Source organism: Cervus canadensis, chromosome X (assembly GCF_019320065.1).
Source record: "Cervus canadensis isolate Bull #8, Minnesota chromosome X, ASM1932006v1, whole genome shotgun sequence".
NCBI lineage: Eukaryota > Metazoa > Chordata > Mammalia > Artiodactyla > Cervidae > Cervus > Cervus canadensis.
This window is the reverse complement of record NC_057419.1, coordinates 10,154,975-10,175,961: the sequence shown is the minus strand read 5'-3', so window position 1 is coordinate 10,175,961 and position 20,987 is coordinate 10,154,975. Positions and strand designations below refer to the sequence as shown.

The window sequence follows — 20,987 nt, the reverse complement described above, 5'->3', positions numbered from 1 at the left end:
AAGCATCACCAGGACCCGTATCAGTGGGTCTTGGTCTTGGACTTTGTGCTTCCAAACGTATGAGAAAGAGATGCCTGTTTATAGGTCCCCAGTCTACGGTATGTTCTCTTATAGCACCCTGAAACAAGCTAAAACGTCATATAATCAAACAATACAGAGGGCTTCCCCGGTGGCCCAGTGGCTAAGACTTTGTATTCCCAGTACCGGGGACCTGGGTTCCATCCCTGATCAGGGAAGTAGATCCCACGTCCTGTAGCTCAACACCTTCACGCCAGAACTAAGATGCAGTACAGTTACATACCTAAATCAATTAAAAAAAAAATTACCGGACAGTTTCGGGACCAGTGTTTTGGAAAGTTTTTATAGCAGTTCAGCTTCGGGGGCTTTAAATCTTTTAATTGACATCTCAGAACGTTCAAGGCAAGGTAACCCAGGAGGACGCGCTTCACCATGTGGAGACCCCATGATGTCTGCTGCCCAGGTACTCGTTTGGGACCTCGGCTGTCTCTGTGGACACTGACAAAAAGTGGAATCACAGACATGATCCCCTCAAATCATAAGTCACACAAGCACCCGCACAAAATTTCTCTGTGGTCCTGGAAAAAAAAAAACAGGGATTCTGTTAGATCAAAGCACACCCATCTCTGTTGCGCTTTCAGGCGAGTTTAAGATAAGACTGCTGGGGTGGGGTGGGGTGGGGTGGTTTATGCCCCAGGATCAAGAAGATGGCATCACAGTGATTATGTGTCTACAATTTCTTTTCTATGACAAGTCCCAGTTTCAAAACAAGAACCAAAATCACCCCCCCAAAAAAATACAAGAACCACCTACAAAAGGTCTTTGTGTCTGTCCGGCTTCACACAGGATGGACATTAAGGGGAAACAAAAATCTCGAGTGCTTTGCATTAAACTGGGGGCTCGGTGGGATTTCTCTACTTTCACAGAAATCTAAAGAATCTGTGATGCTTTCCACAGTCAACCAAAGAACCTAACCGTGTCTATGTCATTAAAAAAAAAAAAAAAAACCACCACCAACAAAAGTGCAGCACAAAATCTCTGCCTTCCGGTGAATCCTTGAAGGTTATGTGTTTGATGGTGTCTTTTTGTCCCACTCAGAAAATGTCATTGTTATTGATGATGATCTAAAGGAAATCATTTTTCATCCGGGACACGGGAGAAAGATAAGAAAAATAGAGGCTCTTCAGGTTGCTAATGTCTTTTATATTTTTGGCGAAACAATTGATGAGTTTCTCTGGGAGAATAGGAAAGTAAAGGTTAGCAAGCCAAAGGTTAACAGGATCAGTGTAAAGAGTCGCGCGATTTTCGACTGCATTTCTTTCCAAATATTTTGAAGGCTTCCTGAAATGATTTTCTGACACACACGCTTCAGGGGGGAGAAAAAAAAAGTGCACATCTGTATTCTCTGAATAAAGATGACAAGTGGCACATCCTTCTTGGAATATGTGAGCTGATGGTTTTGCCCTCGGGAATAAAGACACACGTGCGGACCATCTTATCTGGGCGCCATAGCAACGGTAGGCCAATGATCAAGACAGGATGAGGTTCAGAGGGTCGGGCAGCCGTGTCATTTCCCAAAAACAGCTCAGGCTTCAACACGGCTCTGCGTGGACGTCCACAGGAACACAGGACACCGAGTTCAACACCCTGGAGCTGCCAAGGCCGCTTTGTCGTGCTGAGCGGGGACCCTGGGCAGGAACAAACGGACCCAAGAAGCAAAAAGGCACGCCTGCGTAGGAGCTTAGCTCATTGCATTCGATTCCCGTGGCTACAAACTGGCCACAGGTTCAGGGGCTGAAATCAACACACAATGTAACATCAGGCTGAAATCAACACACAATGTAACATCTTACCTTCCTGGAGGTTGTTTGTCGGAAAGGAGTGTTAAAGGGATGAAATCAAGGTGATGGCAGACCCGCTTTTCCTTCCGGAGGCTCGGGATTGGGGCTGGAGGGACCCATTTCCCAGCCTCTTGCTGCTTCTGGATGCTACCCACGTTCTTTGACTCCAGCTCACGTTATTAGTCTTTTTTATTTAATATTTATTTATGTGGCCGTGCCAGGTCTTAACGGCAGCAGGCAGGATCTCCGATCTCGCAACAAAACAAGCGGGACCTTTAGTTGTGTCTTGAGGGATCTTTCGTTTTGGCATTCAAACTGTTGGTGGTGGCATGTGAGACAGATCTAGTTCCCTGACCAGGGATAGAACTCACTTTGGGAGCGTGGAGTCTTAGCCACTGGACCACCAGGAAGTCCCCGGGTCACGCTTTTTCCTGATCTCTGCTTCCAGCCTCACAACTCCTCCCCTGACCCTGAACCTCCTGCCTCCCTCTTACAAGGACCCTTGTGGACTTAAGCGGGGGTAACCTCTACACAACGCAAGTGCCTTAACTTTCTCACCTCCTCCAGGTTCCTGTTCACAAGTGACTTCTTCCAGAGGCTCGGGATTGGGGGTGGAGGGGTCCACGCAAGGTAACTTCTTGACAAGTTTTGAGGATTCAAACATGGACATCCTTGAGGTGAGGGGAGGGGTCGTTTTCCTGCTTATCATCTCATTCTAATGGGAACGCTCCAAGAGTCCCTCAGTTTCCCCCAGAGGATACTGGTGGGATGCTTCCTAAGTTGGATCATCGAGTGAATTCTCACCACGCCTTGATCATATGCCTCTAGGTCTTCCCTTGGTGAATTTCCAGCCTTTTTTTTTTTTTTTTTTAAACCTCATGAAAATGCATTCTCTTTCCCTTTTCTGAATCTTGGCTTCCAGACCGCCAGGCTGCTCAGATGAAAATATGCTCTCATCCAGGAGTCCTTTCTGGCCACCCACTCGCAAGCTGAATTTTTCTCAAAGAACTCCCTTTAGGATGCCATTTCTATGTTCCATTGCTGCCATTTAGCTGCAAGTACATTTCCAATATCAGACTTGAGGACATCTTCCCATCATTCCTACTTGGGTCAACTTCCCCTGACCCCCATCCCCCGAGCCCTGTGACTAACCCACTCATTCACCAGTTCATTCATTCATTCAACAAATACTTATTGAGAACATACTACATACAACGCACACTTTTAGGTGCTCCAACAAGTTGATGAATCTACAAGGGAACGAATGCATTAACTGCCCCAATACTTTGGCCATCTGATGCGAACAGCTGACTCACTGGAAGAAAACCCTGATGCTGGGTAAGATTGGAGGCAGAAGGAGAAGAGGGCGACAGAGGGTGAGATGGTTGGTTGGCATCACTGACTCAATGGACATGTTCTTAGGCAAACTCCGGGAGATGGTAAGGGACAGGGAGGCCTGAAGTCTATGAGGTCGAGAAGATTCAGACACGACTTGGCAGCTGAACAACAACAAAATGTTAATCAAAGACTGTCAGCATAAATGTTCTTGGCTTAACTTGGAACCTTCTCTCTAGAAGCACTTACTATTTGAAAGAAATAAGTTCTATGGATATCATAACCTGAAACATATGGATAACACTATTTTCTACCCTTCAGGAAAGTTTATATAGTCTATTAAATTGCTTATTACATCATTCACAATGAATATTCAAGGGACATTGTGCACGTGTTATGTGGTCAGTTCTGTCCGACTCTTTGCGACCCCACGGACCATAGCCCGCCAGGTTCGTCTGCTCATGGGATTCTCCAGGCAAGAATACTGGAGTGGGTGCCATTTCCTTGTCCAGAGATACTCCCCAATAAAAGAGCTTTAAAAAATGCTTTCAGAGTACCAGTCATTGGCCTCTGAGTTGGTTCAGACTCCTCCGTATTTTCACTGTGAGGGGACTCTGCCTAAAGAATGAAGTACCAGCTGGTGAATGTCATACAGCCCAATTCAGGGCATCCACGGGATTCCATGTGGATTCCAAAGACTGCAGTCGAACTTTCTGCTAGCGCTCCAGCCTGGCTCCGCTCTTGAGGACCTCAAAGATTAGGGGTACATGAAGCAACCAAAAATGTCCTAGGCACGTGTAGACCGGTAAGTGTCCAAGAGGAAGAAGCATGTAACATTCTCAGCTAGAGTATCTGTGCTTCGGTATAAACCTTGGAATATAAATGGAGGATGTTAGCAGATGCCCTCACAGTCCATATCTGACCTACACCACATGGGCTGCTGTAGCAGATGGGTTTAGGAAGTCTCTCAAGTGGCGGCTCAGATGGTAAAGAATCCGCCTACAATGCAAGAAACCTGGTTTTGATCCCTGGGTCAGGACGATCCCCTGGAGGAGGGCATGGCAACTCACTCCAGTGTTCTTGCCTGGAGAATCCCGCAGACAGAGGATCCCGGTGGGTTACAGTCCATGGGGTTGAAAAGAGTTGGACATGACTTAGTGGCTATCAATTTTGGGGGCTTCCCTGACGGCTCAGATGGTAAAGAACGTGCCCGCAATGCAGGAGACTTGGGTTGGGTCCCTGGGTGGCGAAGATCCCCTGGAGAAGGGAATGGCTACCCACTCCAGTGTTCTGGCCTGGACAATCCCATGGACAGAGGAGCCCGGTGGTCTACCATCCAAGGGGTTGCAAAGAGTCAGACAAGACTGAGTGACTAATGCTTTCACCCTCACCATGTGCAAGACTGGAACACAGCAGTGACAATCAGAAGGATACAAATACAGTGAATGTAGCAGAGGAAGGACTCTGCAACAGTCTAGCCCTGACTACAGCCTTTCTATGGCTTTTGGCAGAAATTTGGGAACTCCTAGGTGTGCCAAACAAAGAAGAATCAAAATGAGAGAATGATTTTCAAGGTAAACCAGTGGTTTTACATCAGAGTGCTGGGCTTAGAGGAAAGCTTGCGGGGTGGGCATACATTAGTTGAATCTGTTTGCTTTCTTTTGACAAAAATACCTCTTGCTACTGTATTTCTCTCTCCCTCCCACTCCCCCTCGTCTCTCAGCATGCTCTCTGACTTCTTCTCTTTAGCCACCCACTGGATGATGCCTTCTCAACTCTTGATTCCTGGGTTCTACTGTAAGACACACAGACATTTTTCTATCTGAGTCCTAAAGTAGTTCTGCCAGCAGATACTGCATTCTGTTCACGGTTATCAGCAGACAGGCCACGACACTTAAAGATGGATGGTGGACAGATTTTTCCACCCATAGACAACCTCCCAGTAATGCAACTCTCATCACAATTCCTTTGGCATGTTTGTACCAATTCCCCTACATGAATTCTCCCGCCACTAAGCAGATGTCAGCCATGAAGTGAAAAAGCCTTCCTTCTATTCCACCAGCCTCAAATGAATCCACACGATTTCCCACTGATCGAAAGCCACAGTTATGAAGCAGTGTCCAATTCTTTGTGACCCCATGGACTGTAGCCTTCCAGGCTCCTCTGTCCACAGGATTCTCCAGGCAAGAATACTGGAGTGGGCTGCCATTTCCTTCTCCAGGGGAATCTTCATGACCCAGGGATCGAACCCATGTCTCCTGCACTGGGAGGCAGATTCCTTACCTCTGAGCCATCAGGGAAGCCCACAATGAAGGATACTCACATTGAAAGGCCAAATGTTCCAAAATGAAAAGATTTTGTATGTTGCCCTCCAGATCGAAGGATCCATTTTACACAAAGATGTACACCCATGGCTGATTCATGCGAATGTATGGCAAAAACCACCACCATATTGTAAAGTAATTAGCCTTCAATTAAAATTTTTTTTAAAAAAGTTAAAAAAAAAAAAAGATACTGAGAACGTACATGTGGAGCTGAAATTGGGGATAAGCATGACTCAGAGGGAGTAGACTGCTGAGAAGAGATTATTGTATGTCTCCAGAAGAAAAGGATAATCACGACGGACTGAGGATGTTGCCTGCCCCAGACCCTGTGTCCTGCAGGTGGAAGTTCTGACGTCGGGCAGGTGGCAATTACTCTGACCTTGCCGGGGAGGTCAAGGTCATTTGAAGATGCTTCAGATCTTGCAAGAAAGATTTGAAGAGATGAAGCCACGTGTCCAGGGTCACACAGGTAGCGTAGGAACAACCAGGACTTTGAACCAAAAGACTGTGAGCAGAACTCGGGTCTCAGTTATGCCACGTTTGGGGGCCATGTGTAACTGAGTTGATGCCCACGTGTCTTAGAACACATGATGCTGCTGGGGGGTGGGGGCGGAAATGAGAGACGGAAGACGATGTGGTGTGACGCTGTCTACCTCCCCCCCCCGGAAAAATCCACGTAGCCTGCTTCCTGGTTCCTATCTTCTCAGGAAGGCAGAGAGGCAACATGGGGCTGTTCTAGCCAAGCAGAAAGTGAGGGATGAGGAGGAAAAGTGAGGATCTCGGCAATGCCAGGGTCAGGGCAGAAGGGATGGCTAGTACCCCGTGAGGGACAGCGTGAGGTCCCTAGGAATCGGGGTGCCTTTTACCTCTCCAAGGCTGACAAACCTGGATGGACTGAATGAGCTAACCTAAAGAGCAAAGCTTCCCTCATAGCTCAGGCGGTAAAGAATCCGCCTGCAATGCAGGAGACCCTGGGTTCAATCCCTGGGTCAGGAAGATCCCCTGGAGAAGGAAATGGTAACCCACTCCAGAAATCTTGCCTGGAGAATCCCATGGACAGAGGAGCCTGGCGGGCCACAGTCCATGGGGTTGCAGAAAGTCGGACATGACTGAGCAGCTAAGCCACCACCACCAAAAAGCAAAGAGGTGGAAGGGCGTGGAGGAAGCTCTGAAGCTGGGGTGAGGACTTGAGCCCATCACAAGCTACAAAGACACTCTACCAGGATACTTAATATTATAATTTTTTTAGAGGACAAAATTCTCCTTATTGACCACTGTTGCTGTTGATGTTCGGTTGCTCAGATGAGTCTGACGTTGCAGTGATTTCAGATCCCAAGGTGAATCTGACCCCCTGGATGGTAGCACACTAGGCTTCGCTGTCCTTCACCATCTCCTGGAGCTTGCTTAAACTCATGCCCACCACGTTGGTGACGCCATCCAACCATCTCATCCTCTGTCGTCCCCTTCTCCTCCTGCCTTCAATCTTTCCCAGCATCAGGGTCTTTTCTAATGAGTCAGCTCTTTGCATCAAGTGGCCGAAGTATTGCAGCTTCAGCTTCAGCATCAGTCCTTCCAATATCACGGGTGATTTCCTTTAGGATTGACTGGTTGGATCTCCTTGCTGTCCAAGGGAATCTTAAGAATCTTCTTCAGCAGCACAATTCAAAAACATCAATTCTTCAGTGTTCAGCCATGTTTATGGTCCAATTCTGACATCCATACATGACCACCGGAAAAACCATAGGTTTGACTAGACAGATATTTGTCGGCCAAGTGATGTCTCCGCTTTTTAATACACTGTCTAGGTTTGTCATAACTTTCCTTCCAAGGAGTAACTGTCTTTTAATTTCATGGCTGCAGTCACTGTCTGCAGTGATTCTGGAGTCCAAGAAAATAAATTCTGTCACTGTTTCCACTTTTTCCCCATGTACTTGCAATGAAGTGATGGGACTGGATGCCATGATCTTAGTTTTTTGAATGTTGAATTTTAAGCCAGATTTTTCACGGTCTTAAAATTCCCTCCCCATGTTATCTCATGAATTCATTGCCCTGGATATTTACTTCCATAACTTCCTTGGATAGGACTTTGACATATCATGAATTACATAAGTCAATTACATTCAATTACAAAAGTGAATTACATTACATATGCTGGAAAAAATAGACACTCTACCCACTGTCTCCGAAGAAAAGATCGACAACTTCGGACCTTCATGTCTTACGCACCTTTTTCAAATCATTTTCTCCTCTGGAAGATTAGAGTTGAAAACTGCCACTTATGCTAACTATAAATATGTAAAATGGACTTATTTTAATAACTAGCTATAGAGTAGGATTCAGGGATTGGATTGGAAATACACATATCTTCAAATACAAACCAAACAGTCTACTGGAAGTATTAAAGCAAACTATTTTTCTATCCCCCTTAGCTCACGAGGGTGGACTATTCAATAAAAACAGTGGATTCGATGACTTTGGAAGAAGGCATACACCCCCGGGACAAAGATCTCAGCACTTGATTTGGGTTGCAAAGTGGACGTGTTTCAATCTTCAGAGACACTCTCTTTTTGCACGCTAGGCATTGAGAGCAAAGAAAAAGGCTTTCTAAGTTCAAAACATTTTTCAAAGAGGATGGAATAGAGTTACAGGTGTCAGGAGGAGGAACTACAGAACAAAGGTCGGTGTGGCGGGGGCGTGGGTGTAGAAGTCAGAGAGTTGAGATGTGGGCGTGTTGACTCCTCTAAGACCTTTTTTTTAAAAGATTTTTTTTTGATGTGGACCATTTTTTAAAATCATTGTTGAATTTCTTACAAGGCTGCTTCTATCATACAGTTTGGGTTTTTATGGCCTCGCAGCTTGTGGGATCTTAGTTCCCCGACCAGGGATGGAACCTTCGTCCCCCGCATGGGAAGGCGGAGTCTTAACCACTGGAACACCAGGGAAGAATCTCCAAGGCCTTGAGGAGCACGGGAGAGACTGCTGAAGCTGGGATAGACCTCCTAGGCAGAGGCAGTCACAGTGGAGGGCGAGGGTGGGCTGGCTAGGGCTCACAAACAAAACACCTCCTGAGAAATTGGTCCAGAGAAATCTCCCAGACCTCCCGGGGACCTGATGCCTCCATATATATCACACTTTGCTCTGGTGAGAGCCAGCGATTCCTTCCTGGAAGGAAGCTCAGTGGTGGCTTCTTGCCCTGATCAGATTCCTCTCCCCTTGGCGGGGAGCAGGGGGAGTTACACCACAGTGGAGGGCGGCAGAACAGAACACCCCAGACAAGGAAGAAAACTGAAACAGGCAGAGACAAGGGAACCAGAGAGTTGGCCAAGGTGGGGGCTCCGTGAGCAGCTCCACGGGCTGGGCGGGTCCCAGGAGCCTTTTCTTTTTTCTCCCAGCACCCCTGGACGTGGGAGTCTTGACCATAAGACAAGGCCACTCAGAAAAGAATGAAAGGGACTCCCCCTCACTCACTCAGACACCCCAAATGTAGTGTGTATTTTTTTTGGCCACATGTCATGGCATGCAGGACTTAGTTCCCTGATTAGGGTTGAAACCTGCACCTCTTGCATCGCAAGCAGGCAGTCTTAACTGCTAGACCCCCAGGGAAGTCCCTAGAGTGAAGTATGTTGACACAGTTCTGCTGTTAGCCCAAAAGTCTGCGCTTCTTGCAAGATGCTCTCCTTCAACTTTCAGGGGCTGTTTTGTGATTCACCCAACAGGTTGAATCCCGAACCAAAGAGACTCCGAGAACCACAGCACCGACCCAGATGACTGACAAGGTGGCCTGGACTCTCTCCTCTGTTTGGACTGTTTCTGTGAAAACTTCCCACAAGGCAATCTTGATGCCAATTCATCTGCCAACCTTACACAAATGCTTAGCCCTGCTTTCCTTAAGTCGAATCCCTATGTGGACTACAAGGAGATCCAACCAGTCCATCCTAAAGGAAATCAACCCTGAATATTCATTGGAAGGACTAACGTTGAAGCTGAAGCCCCAATACTTTGGCCACCTGATGCAAAGAGCCCACTCTTTGGAAAAGACCCTGATGCTGGGAAAGACTGAGGGCAGCAGAAAAAGTGGACGACAGAGGACGAGATGGTTGGATGGCATCACCGACTCCACCAACTCTCCGGGAGTTGGTGATGGACAGGGAGGCCTGGCGTGCTGCAGTCCATGGGGTCGCAAAGAGTCAGACATGACTTACTGACTGAACACACAGTCATATATATGTTTGATGATTTTATAAGCGAGAAAAAGGTGGACATGTCGCTGGCAACTGAGCACAAAGAAATTTGAAGTATCCAGTCAGATTCCAGCTTTCTGAGGATATCAGGCTATGTTTTCAGAGCTGGCAGTTGGTGACATTGAATGTGTACGTGTTCACAGTCACCAGGAGTTCCTGCAAAAGTTATAGTCGCTCTATGTATCAACCACGCATCCATCCACAGGATACAAGAAACATGTTAATAAGCGCATGGATATACATATGATACACTCAATAGTGAAGTGAAAGTCGCTCAGTCGTGTCTGACTCTTTGCGACCCATGCACTAGACAGTCCATGGAATTCTCCACGCCAGAACACTAGAGCGGGTAGCCCTTCCCTTCTCTAGGGGATCTTCCCGACACAGGGATGGAACCCAGGTCTCCTGCATTGCAGGTAGATTCTTTACCAGCTGAGCCACAAGGGAAGCCCAAGAATACTGGAGTGGGTAACCTGTCCCTTCTCCAGGGGATCTTCCCGACCCAGGAATCGAACTGGGGTCTCCTGCCTTGCAGGCAGATTCTTTACCAACTGAGCCATCAGGGACAGACTTAATAAGAGAACAATAATAACAATGAATGGTATTCACATATGATTATCCACATGCTGATGAACCTTCTGGAATCAGTCGACATGAGTGCTTTTTCTGGGCTCCCCTAAGGCTTGTGGGATCTTAGTTCACTGACCAGGGATTGAACCCGTGTCCCCTGCAGTGGAAGCATGGAGTCTTAACCCCTGGACCACTGGGGAAGTGCCTTAGCATGGGTCCTTAATGCACCAAGAATGTTAGCTTCACGATGAATTTCCCAGTGCATATCTTTGCCCTCAATCTCCTTGCCCATCAATGATTTGAACCTCAGGCAAAACAGACTGATTTGGTTTATAGGAGAGTTCAAGATCACCGAGGAGGACTCTGATGGTGTGACACATACTATATCGCAGATTCTGCAAGGACAATATCTGGATGACCATGGAGGGTATCCTACCGGACAGTGATGACGTGTAGTATTTAGAAAACGCATACAGGAATATGGGCTTCCCAGATGGCTCCGTGGTAAAGAACCTGACTGCCACTGCAGGAGGCCTGGGTTCAATCCCTGGGTCGGGAAGATCCCCTGGAGGAGGAAATGGCAACCCACTCCAGTATTCGTGCCTGGGGAATCATACGGACAGAGGAGCCTGGCGGGCTATAGTTCATGGGGTCGTGAAGAGTTGGATATGACTGAGCGACTGAACAATACATAGGAATATAGGAATCATATGCACTCTTTCCAAGGTCACTGCCAAACCTGGATTTTGTACTAACACAGTAATACATGCCTATGCATAAGTCTTTCATGAGCAATAAGTTCTCAGAATATACCGAGCCTGCCTGACAGTTGTCTGCGGCTATGTTCATACGAATGCAGAATGCCAAGGTCAAAAGAGTCTCATTACCACTTTTATTCACTTCAGACATATTTATTCAGCATCTATGGAATAATGCCTTCACATAACAGCTGCCTGTTAGTATGAAGGATCGATTCCTCTTTGCCTTCACTATTTTTTTGACGTGATCTAACGGACACAGTTCTTCCCAGGTGGCTCAGATGGTGAAGAATCTGTTTGCAATGCAGGAGACCTATGTTTGGTTCTTGGGTCGGGGAGATCCCTGGGAGGAGGAAATGGCAAGCCACTCCAGTATTCCTGCCTGGAAAATTCCATGCACAGAGGAGCCTGGAAGGCTCCAGTCTGTGGGGTCCGAAAGAGTCAGACATGACTGAGCACCACTACCCTCACTACCACCAATTGACACAGTCTTCTCCCATTCGCAAAGAAATCCCGGACCTCACCTTTCTTCTGAGAAATCCGAGCACCCCAGCGTAGGAAACACACGCTGTCATGAAAAGACACGGTCAAAAGACCCACTTATAAAGAAGGAAAAAACCGCCAGGCCGCTTGTACATAAGCTGCAGCTCCATCATTCCATTAAAATTAGGTTACCGAGTCTAACTGTTTGACACATATTTATTCCAATTAATTTCAATTAGGCAAAACAAGTGTCAATGGGTGTGCAGACATTCGCTTCCCAGGAGGCTCATCTGAGATCATTAGACACGATATTCATGTGTGACTGTTAGTACAACGGGTAGACTGTGAATCAGTCCTTCCAGCGGTCAGGGCCACTGGGTAGAAGTTATGTGGCAACAACCCTTAAATTAAATCTCCATTAAGGATTCCAATCAATCTTGACGAGCACATGAGTTCTCCCCCCACCCCCCGCCGCCTTTTTTTTTTTGTTAAGTAAATTAATAATGCATAAGAATTACGGAAACCAACTAAAGTGGCCTCTTTTTCATCTCTTTCATTTCTTTTTTTTTGGGGGGGGGGATGCTGTACAGAGGCCGGGCAAGGAGGAGCCGGGACGTTTGCAGGAGACTTTAAGTCACGAATATTCAAGGCAGAGTCCCCGAAGAATCACCCAAATGTGGCACATCTATCTTGCAACCTGAGATCTACACGGCTGCCCATGAAGGAATGACGACTCCCCTTCTGAGGTCTTCAGACCCCGCAAGCCATGGAGATTTATCAAAGAGGAGATCAGACCTCGTAGGGTCTTTCTCCAGGAAGCGTCTCTTAAGAAGAAAAGGTCGTCAAGACCTTCCATAAGCCTAGGCCAGGATGGAAGCCCATGACAGGGTGAGCAGATGGGGTCAGATCAGACTTGTGCCAGGTACCGAGGAGAAGTCACTGATGGCATCCTTGATCAATGCAGTTCCTCTGGGAATGTTTTCCTGCAGGAAGGGGGTAAATTATGGGGACAACTGCATTTCTAAGAAATGTCATTTCTCAGCAGTGACAGAGGAAACCGCCTGTGTGAGAATATAGCGTGTATCTTATGCCACACAACAGGCAAACTAACAGAGAACTTTGTATGCACAAAACATCATATATAGATTTTTTTTTCTCTAACTTTGCAACACTCCTGAGCAGTATATTCTTTTTCACACTCATAGGGATCCTCTGGGGGTTCTGACAGTCAAGAATGCCTACAGTGTGGGAAACCCTGGTTCGATCCCTGGGTGGGGAAGATCCCCTGGAGAAAGGAATGGTAACCCACTCCAGCCTTCTTGCCTGGAGAATCCCACGGACAGAGGAGCCTGGTGGGCTACAGTCCACGGGGTCACAAAGAGTCAGACACGACTGAGCAACTTACACACACACACACACACACAAACCCATTGTTTTTCAGATTCTTTTTCCGTATAGGTTATCGCAGAATACATGAGTACAATTCCTTGTGCTCTATGGTAGGTCCTCACTAGTTACCTATTTTATACACAGCGGTGTGTGCATGTTCATCAAACAACCTAATAAAAAAAAATGAGCATTCTGAATAGACATTTCTCCAGAGAAGACGTACAGATGGCCAATAGGCACACGAAAGGATGCTCAACATCGCTAAGTACCAGAGAAAGGCAAATCAAAACTACAACGTGGTATCACCTCACGTTGGTCAGAATGGCCATCATCAAAAAGTCTACAAATGACATGTGCCACAGAAGGTGTGGAGGAAACAGAACCTTCCCACACTGTTAAAGAAAAAAAGAGAGAAAAAAAAAAAAAGAAAAAAAGAGAGAGAAAGTAAAGTTGCTCAGTCGTGTCCTACTCCTTGAGACCCCATGGACTGTAGCCCACCAGACTCCTCTGTCCATGGGATTCTCCAGGCAAGCATTCTGGAGTGGGTTGCCATGTCCTATCCCAGGGGATCTTCCCGACCCAGGGATGGAACCTGCATCTCTTGGGTCTCCTGCATTGGCAAGCGGATTCTTTACCCCTGGTGCCACCTGGGAATCCCTCCAGATAACCCAGCAGTACATGTTTTATTCCCATCTCCCAGAGGAAGGAACTGAGGCTTGGAGAGGTTGTCAGGGGGGTGTCTCCCGTCCTCACCATCACAGCTTGGTTACTAGAACCCCGAAACTCTTCCATCTCTGCTAGCATGTCAAGTCAAGTCTTCATCATAGAAAAGCAGCTCAGGGAGCAATGGACAAATTAGGTCTTAGGCAGACGGGGAGTTAATAGCACCCGGGAGAGAAAACGGTCCCTAATAAGGAATTCATACAAACCTCCAACCCACTTTATGCAAAACAAGCTTTCAGACACGAATGCGGCAGGGCCATGAACATTTAGGAAGACAACTACATTTTAAGAGCGTGTCCCGATGCAAACTGGATTGATGAAAGGGCAATTATAAAACACTTGCTTTTAGAGGTACGCTGTTATTCAATCAATCCTCATTTTAACATCTACTTATCTCTCTCTAGTACTGCTTTTATTTACAATTGCTAGTGTTGCCTGTGACATTTATCTCTATGAGCTTTTCAAGGTGCATTTCAGGAGGAGGGAACTGAGAGATTGTTTCCATTTGTTTCTCTTTCCAATTGACTCTTTTCTTATTACAAACACAAGGACAGCTGCATCCTCCAAGGGGTTTATACGCTTAACTGCATCTTTATTTTCTTTACAGCTTCTTTAGATGGTACATATTTCTTGATCTTTATTTAACAAAGATCTTTGCAGTATTCACTCTTGCAAAGTCTCCCATGGACGGAGGAGCCTGGCGGGCTACAGTCCGTGGGGTCGCAAAAAAGAGTTGGACACGACTGAGCGACTAACACTTTCACTTTCAAATGAGTAAAAGCTACAAGCAAAGGAATAAACTACAACAAAATTAAAAACGATAACACCACCACCACCTAAAACTCAGAAGGCTCTGGAGACCTAAGTTTGACTGATGCAGAAATAGCCAGGGACAAGCTTCGAAGCAGAGAAGTTTTGCTTTGTTTTGATGTTCAGAGAAGCGACTGGAGAACAAGGCAGTGATGCATTTAGTTTTAGCTGCAGAGCTGATGGGAGAGAATGCAGGTTCTGAGCCAAATGCATGCTGACTTTTGTGATCTTGTCAAGCGTCACTCAGGGATGCTGTCTGCTGTATTCCCATGCAGGGGTTTGCCGTGTGGACCTCACGCCCCTTTGGAGCCTGAGAAATATCTCACAAGGCCCCTGGGAACACATCCACCTTTGTCATAATATAGAACTGTCATGTACCATTTCCACCTTGTTCACAATTGTACTGACGGTGGAAAAATTGGGAAAACTGTTGGCACCTTACCAGGGGTCAAGACACTGAATGCAAACTGTGTATTCATCACCACCATGCTCTGGAATACAAGAATGCCAGCTTCATTTCAGAATATTGTGTATTTTTGTGATGCTTCTTTATTTGACTGCACTGGGTCTTAGAGGCAGCAAGCAGAATCTTCTATCTTCATTGCGGCGTTCCGGACCTTTAGTTGCAGCATGTGGGAGCTAGTTCCCTGACCAGGGATCGAACCGGAGGCCCCCTGCACTGGAAGCTCAGAATCTTACCCACTGGACTGGCAGGGAATCAATTCCCTAGAATGCTTCAGATGAAGCGGTAAGCATAGCTGATTTTCTTAAATATTTAGAGTAGGTGTCTTTGGGCTATCCCGCATGAAGAAATGGGATGTATACATAAAGGTCTTCTCTTTCCCAATGAAGTTCAACGTTAGTCTCCATGAAAAAAAAAAAAAAAAGGTGGGCCACTGCTTGAGAAGCAAGGAAAAAGACTAGCTTCCATTTTTACTTGATATGATGACTGACAGACCGTCTATGGCCATTCAGACCCAGGTACGTGGCAGACATTTTTTCAACACTGAACAAAGTGAACCTGTCACTTCATGGAAAACAATCGAGAGTATTTGTTGCCGGTGACAAATTCAAGATTGCGGGGAAAAAAATTAGAATTTCAGAAGTCTGACATCTGCCACTACGAACCTGATGGGCTCCCAACACTTAAATAATTCATTCCTGAGTTAGTGATGGACATGGAGGCCTGGTGTGCTGCGGTCCATGGGGTCACAAAGAGTCAGACACGACTGAGCGACTGAACTGAACTGAGCAACGTCAGTGGAGGTGTTAATAAGTGTGAGGTTTCTGTCAGTGTTGCTGTTGTCTTTGTTTATATTTTTCCTTCCCCGTTCATACATTGGGAAGAAGAAAACCTCCAGGCTGCAGCTGTGTCCTTGGGAAGGAACAAACAAAAAGTTGGGGAGGAACTCAATTTTCCAAGACGTGTAGCAGGTGACAGCTTTGCCAGTGAAACGTCCAGATGACCTCTCAGCCCTGGTTGACACGTGCAGTGAAGCCTCGTGAGAAATCCTGCTTGGATCGTGCAAAGGACCCGATGCTTGGGTTCCTGACCCACGGTGACTGCGAGATGATGAACGTGCCTCATTCCAAGCCCTTCAGGTTGAGGACCGCTGCCATTCAACGCTACACAACGGATACAAGGAGTGCGCGGGCATTTCCGCTTCTATGTGAGTCAGAGTCGGTATCGATGTGAGTAGCTCTTAGGAAGAGTTTCCTGTCAAGCTGTAGCTTATTTACTTCACTCGTGTCCAACCCCATGGACTGCAGCCCGCCAGGCTCCTCTGTCCATGGGATTCTCCAGGCAAGAACACTGGAGTGGGTTGCCATTTCCTCCTCCAGGGGATCCTCCCCACCCAGGGATCAAACCTAGGTCTCTCGCACTGGCAAACGGATTATTTACCACTGAACCAGCTGGGAAGCCTGACCTGTCATGGTTTGCATTAATTGATAGCTTTATTATTTTAATTTTTTAAAAGCTGCTCTTTATTTTTTAAACATTTATTTTATCTCTCTGGGCCAGGTCTTAGTTTTTCCACATAGGAACTTTGTTTGCAGTATGTGAATTCTTAGTTGTGTCATACGGGGTCTACTTCCCCAACCAGGGATTGAACCCAGGGCCCCTGCGCTGGCAGTTCTGAATCTGAGCCGCCAAACCACCTGGAGGTTCCCTAACTGATATAATTGCTCAAGATCTAGACATCAAAGTGTCTCAGATATAGCAAGTACTTAATGAAACTTGCAGCAAATTATTGGGAGAACATACTCATTTTATTTTGCAAACACATGTAAGGCTTTGCGTTAGATTCTGCATATGAATATCAAGGTGATTGGGGTTTTGTTTCTGAGCTCCTGTAATTCATCATTGGTGGTGGGAGGCAGACTCGCAAATGAGCTTCTATAATTAAATATTCCACAAAGTACATTGGTGCACGAAAAGGACATTTGTAAACACTACATCACAATTAAACCTTGAAGGAAGCCACAAAGCTAATGCCACTTTGCAGAGACAGACTCTGCTTTCTGAAAAATCACTAGCGCTTTTTGACATAAGTTGAATGCCCCCCACCCAGAGATGTCCACACCCTGATCCTTTGTACTGATGAATATGTCAAGTTTGGGCTTCCCTTGTGGCTCAGCTGGTAAAGAATCTGCCTGCAATGCAAGAGACCTCGGTTCAATCCCTGGGTTGGGAAGATGCCCTGGAGAAGGGAAAGGCTACCCACTCCAGTATTCTGGCCTGAAAATTCCATGGGCTGTATAGTCCATGGGGTTGCAAGAGTCAGACACAAATGAGTGAATCTCACTCACACGACGGTTACATAACTAACACTACAGACCTTAAGATGTGGAGATACTCCTGCATTACACAGGCTGACCCAATCCCACCTTTTTCTAGCTCAAAAGTGGGAGAGACATGGCAGAAGCCAGAGAGATCAGAAGCATGAGAAGGACTCAGGGTCCTTCTGGCTGTTGGTTTGAAAACAGAGGGGGCAACACGGCAAGCCACACGCAGAGGGCCATGAGAAGCTCAGAAGGGTGTGGCTGCTGGCTGACAGTCAGCAAGGAAAGGGGAACTCCAGTCCTACAGCCAGAAGGAGCCGAATTCTGCCAATCACCAGGAAGGAGTTTTTTCCTCTGAGTCTCCAGATAAGATCTCTGGCCATCCAGAACCATGAGTTTAGCCTTAGGGAACAGAGAGCAAAAAAATCAAAGACACATTGTAAACTTCTGACCTACATTCCTGGGAGAAAATAAACAGTTCAAAGCAGCTACATTTGTATTCACTTTTATGACAGGATTAGAAAACTGATCAAACTGGTTAACCCTAAAGGAAATCAACCCTGAATATCCATTGGAAGGACTGATGCTGAAGCTGAAACGCCAATAATTTAGCCACCTGACGCGAAGAACGAACTCATTTGAAAAGACCCTGATGCTGGGAAAGATTGAGGGCAGGAGGAGAAGGAGATGACAGAGGATGAGATGGCTGGATGGCATCATCGACTCGATGGACATGAGTTTGAGTAAGCTCCGGGAATTGGTGATGGACAGGGAGGCCTGGCGTGCTGCAGTCCTTGGGGGGTCACAAAGAGTCAGAGACATGACTTACTGATTGACCAGCAACAATGAAAAACTGATAGATTTCAGTGGTGGGTGTGGGGGGCGGGGAGGAGAAAATACACTCCAAACAGTGGTATCTGTTAGCATGAGCCAAGATGTGTGCCCGTGACCGAGGAGAGGAAATGGCAAGTTATCTGATGTGGCTAGATCATAAATACTGAGCAAAGAGCAAACACAGACAGGAAGATAAGGGTCAGGATTGAGTATCAACAAAGCAAGTCCCAGTGTTTGTCTGCAGGATAGATGAGAGAGGAAGAAAATCTGTAGGAAGGATGATCCATCAGAAATAATCTAGGTAAGACACAACAAGACCCGAAATGAAGACAGTGGCATCTGGAATCAATAAAAGTGTACCCACGCAAGGTCACTTCAGTTCAGTTCAGTCACTCAGTCCTGTCTGACCCCCTGCGACCCCAAGGACCGCAGCACGCCAGGCTTCCCTGTCCATCACCAACTCCCGGAGCTTGCTCAAACTCATGTCCATCACGTTGGTGATGCCATCCAAGCATCTCATCTCAACAGTATGAAATAGTATGAAACAGTATGAAAAGGTAACAGTGTGAAAAGACAAAAGTGGATGACCCACGCAACAACACTTCTACAGTGGAGTCAACACAAGTTGATACAAACCAAATGTAGAGTTTGTGAGACAAAGAGAAGACAACTTGCATATTTTGAGACGAAAGGAATCAGAAGATGGGCATGCAATTACCCATGAGTAAGAGGTGGTTTGGGAGAAGGCAGTGGCACCCCACTCCAGTACTCTTGCCTGGAAAACCCCATGGGATCGCGAAGAGTCAGACACGACTGAGCCACTGGACTGAACTGAAGTGTCTTCTAATTTCATAGCTGCAGTCACTGTCTGCAGTGATTTTGGAGCCCAAGAAAGTAAAGTCTGCCGCTGTTTCCATTTTTTCCCCATCTCTTCACCATGAAGTAATGGAACCAGATGCCATGATCCTAGTTTTCTGAATGCTGAGTTTTACGCCAGCTGGTTCCTATGAAACCCATCGTGCACAATGCTGTCAGGCATGGGATTGAAAATCATTTCCACTCCCCACCATCTCATCCTTTATTTGATCATGGAGCGTTTGATACAGTGCCTCGGAGGCAATAAGAAGCAGCAGAGAACAGTTGTCTTTCTTCCAAGATACATGGGTTGGCACAGATGTCGTATCTCAAGAAAGAAACCTGTTTGCTGCATCTGCTATGGCCTGAATTCATTTACAGTCCTAACGTGATTGAAGTCTGCCTGGTTACATGAGACTCAAGCCTCTCATAAAACTACTCAGCGCAGAGGGGAGTCGGGGAAGGGCAGGGAACACACCAGAGCCTCCAGCTTGGCAGAAGAGTAATTTCCTCACCCTGCATCCTGGGAGAAAAAAATGAGCCCTTTGTTAAAAAAAAAAAAAAAATGATGCTTGCAATCCTGGAAGGGAGATTCTAAGTCCGTTCTTTACTTTTCTTCTCTGAAGTGCAGAAGTATAACTCCCCAGAATATGAGAAGCACTTGAGCATTTTACAGCACGCTGTGCAGAAGGGGGGTGTTTTATCCCTTCCAAGACAACAGGTTTGAGCATCACTTGTCTATAAAGTGACAAACCGACCGACTTGCTTTAAGGACAAAACCTTGTATGTTTCTGCTTATCGTCCTTTCACTCGACTGGACCACTGAACTCACCAAGGGGGTGAAACACACAGGCAGCTGCTATGTGAGAGAGAGAGAGAGAGAGAGTGTGTGTGTGTGTGTGTGTGTGTGTTCTTAGTCATGTCCAACTCTTTGCAGTTCCATGGACTGTAGCCCGCCAGGCTCCTCCGTCCATGGGATTCTCCAGGCAAGGATACTGGAGTGGGTTGCCATTTCCTCCTCCAGGGGATCTTCCTGACTCACGGATCGAACCTGCGTCTCTTACATCTCCTGCATTGGCAGGCAGATTCTTTACCACCGCACCCCCTGGGAAGCCCACTGAGGCAGCTGCTTATAGCCGTGACGCTATAATTCTCAGAAGCATGGTAGCTTTCTTCAAACCTTCCAAGGCTCCTGTCACCTTGAAAAAAAATGTACAACGTGAGAGGTGCGAGTTAAGTTTTCTTTGGGGCAAAATGAGGACTGCAGCCCGCGAGACAGCACCTCAGATATCTCTGAGAGACTGCTCCATAGAGGCAGGGGGAAGGTCAGTATAGATGTGATTTTGGTGGAGGGGGTATACATGCAATCAAACACAATGTTTTGTAGAAAAAATTTTGCTAGTCATGAGGATCATTCATCACCATGAAGGACTTGAGTGCTTTTTGAGATATAAGGAGATGCATGAATCCGGACGCACACACACAGGTATACACACGCATGAGCTCACAGTCATGAAAACATTAAAGGCCTTCCAATGGCTAGAAATAAAATAATACTTCACCCTCCCTTCCCTGACGCCCTTTCAACTTTTTGCCTACATTTTTTCTCTGCGTCGTTCTCCCGCTGAAAACGACCGCTGTTAAATGAAGTACTCTTTCCCCTCATCTGTAAATAGACACGATAATTACTCCTTCATGGGTATCATAGGAGCCTGAAATGACAATGGAAACGAGATTGATGACAAGCTGGAAGGCAGGTTACTAGGGAGGGCAGCAGAGGCTACTGATGGCATCAATATCTATTCCGCACTCCATTCATAGTTACAGACTTATTACCTGAGCACAGAGCTACTGTGCTAAAGACTACATGTCCCAGAATCCTTCCTAAAGACTACATTTCCCAGAATCCTTGCTAAAGACTACATTTCCCAGAATCCTTGCTAAAGACTACATTTCCCAGAATCTTTCCTAAAGACTACATTTCCCAGAATCCTCAGTGGCCCCGTTTGCTCATGTGACTGT

The 20,987-nt window shown here is 46.5% G+C and overlaps 1 protein-coding gene across 1 annotated transcript in view; it reads right to left on the bottom strand.

Annotated features, from left to right (window-relative positions):
• Positions 1–488: 488 nt before the first annotated feature.
• The window catches only part of STS (steroid sulfatase), a 193,676-nt gene continuing 173,177 nt past the window's right edge, over positions 489–20,987 (bottom strand). The window contains exon 10 of the mRNA XM_043458338.1: positions 489–596. Coding sequence (XP_043314273.1) covers positions 562–596 — 35 coding nt within the window. The 3' untranslated portion in view covers positions 489–561. The remainder of the gene's footprint in view (positions 597–20,987) is intronic.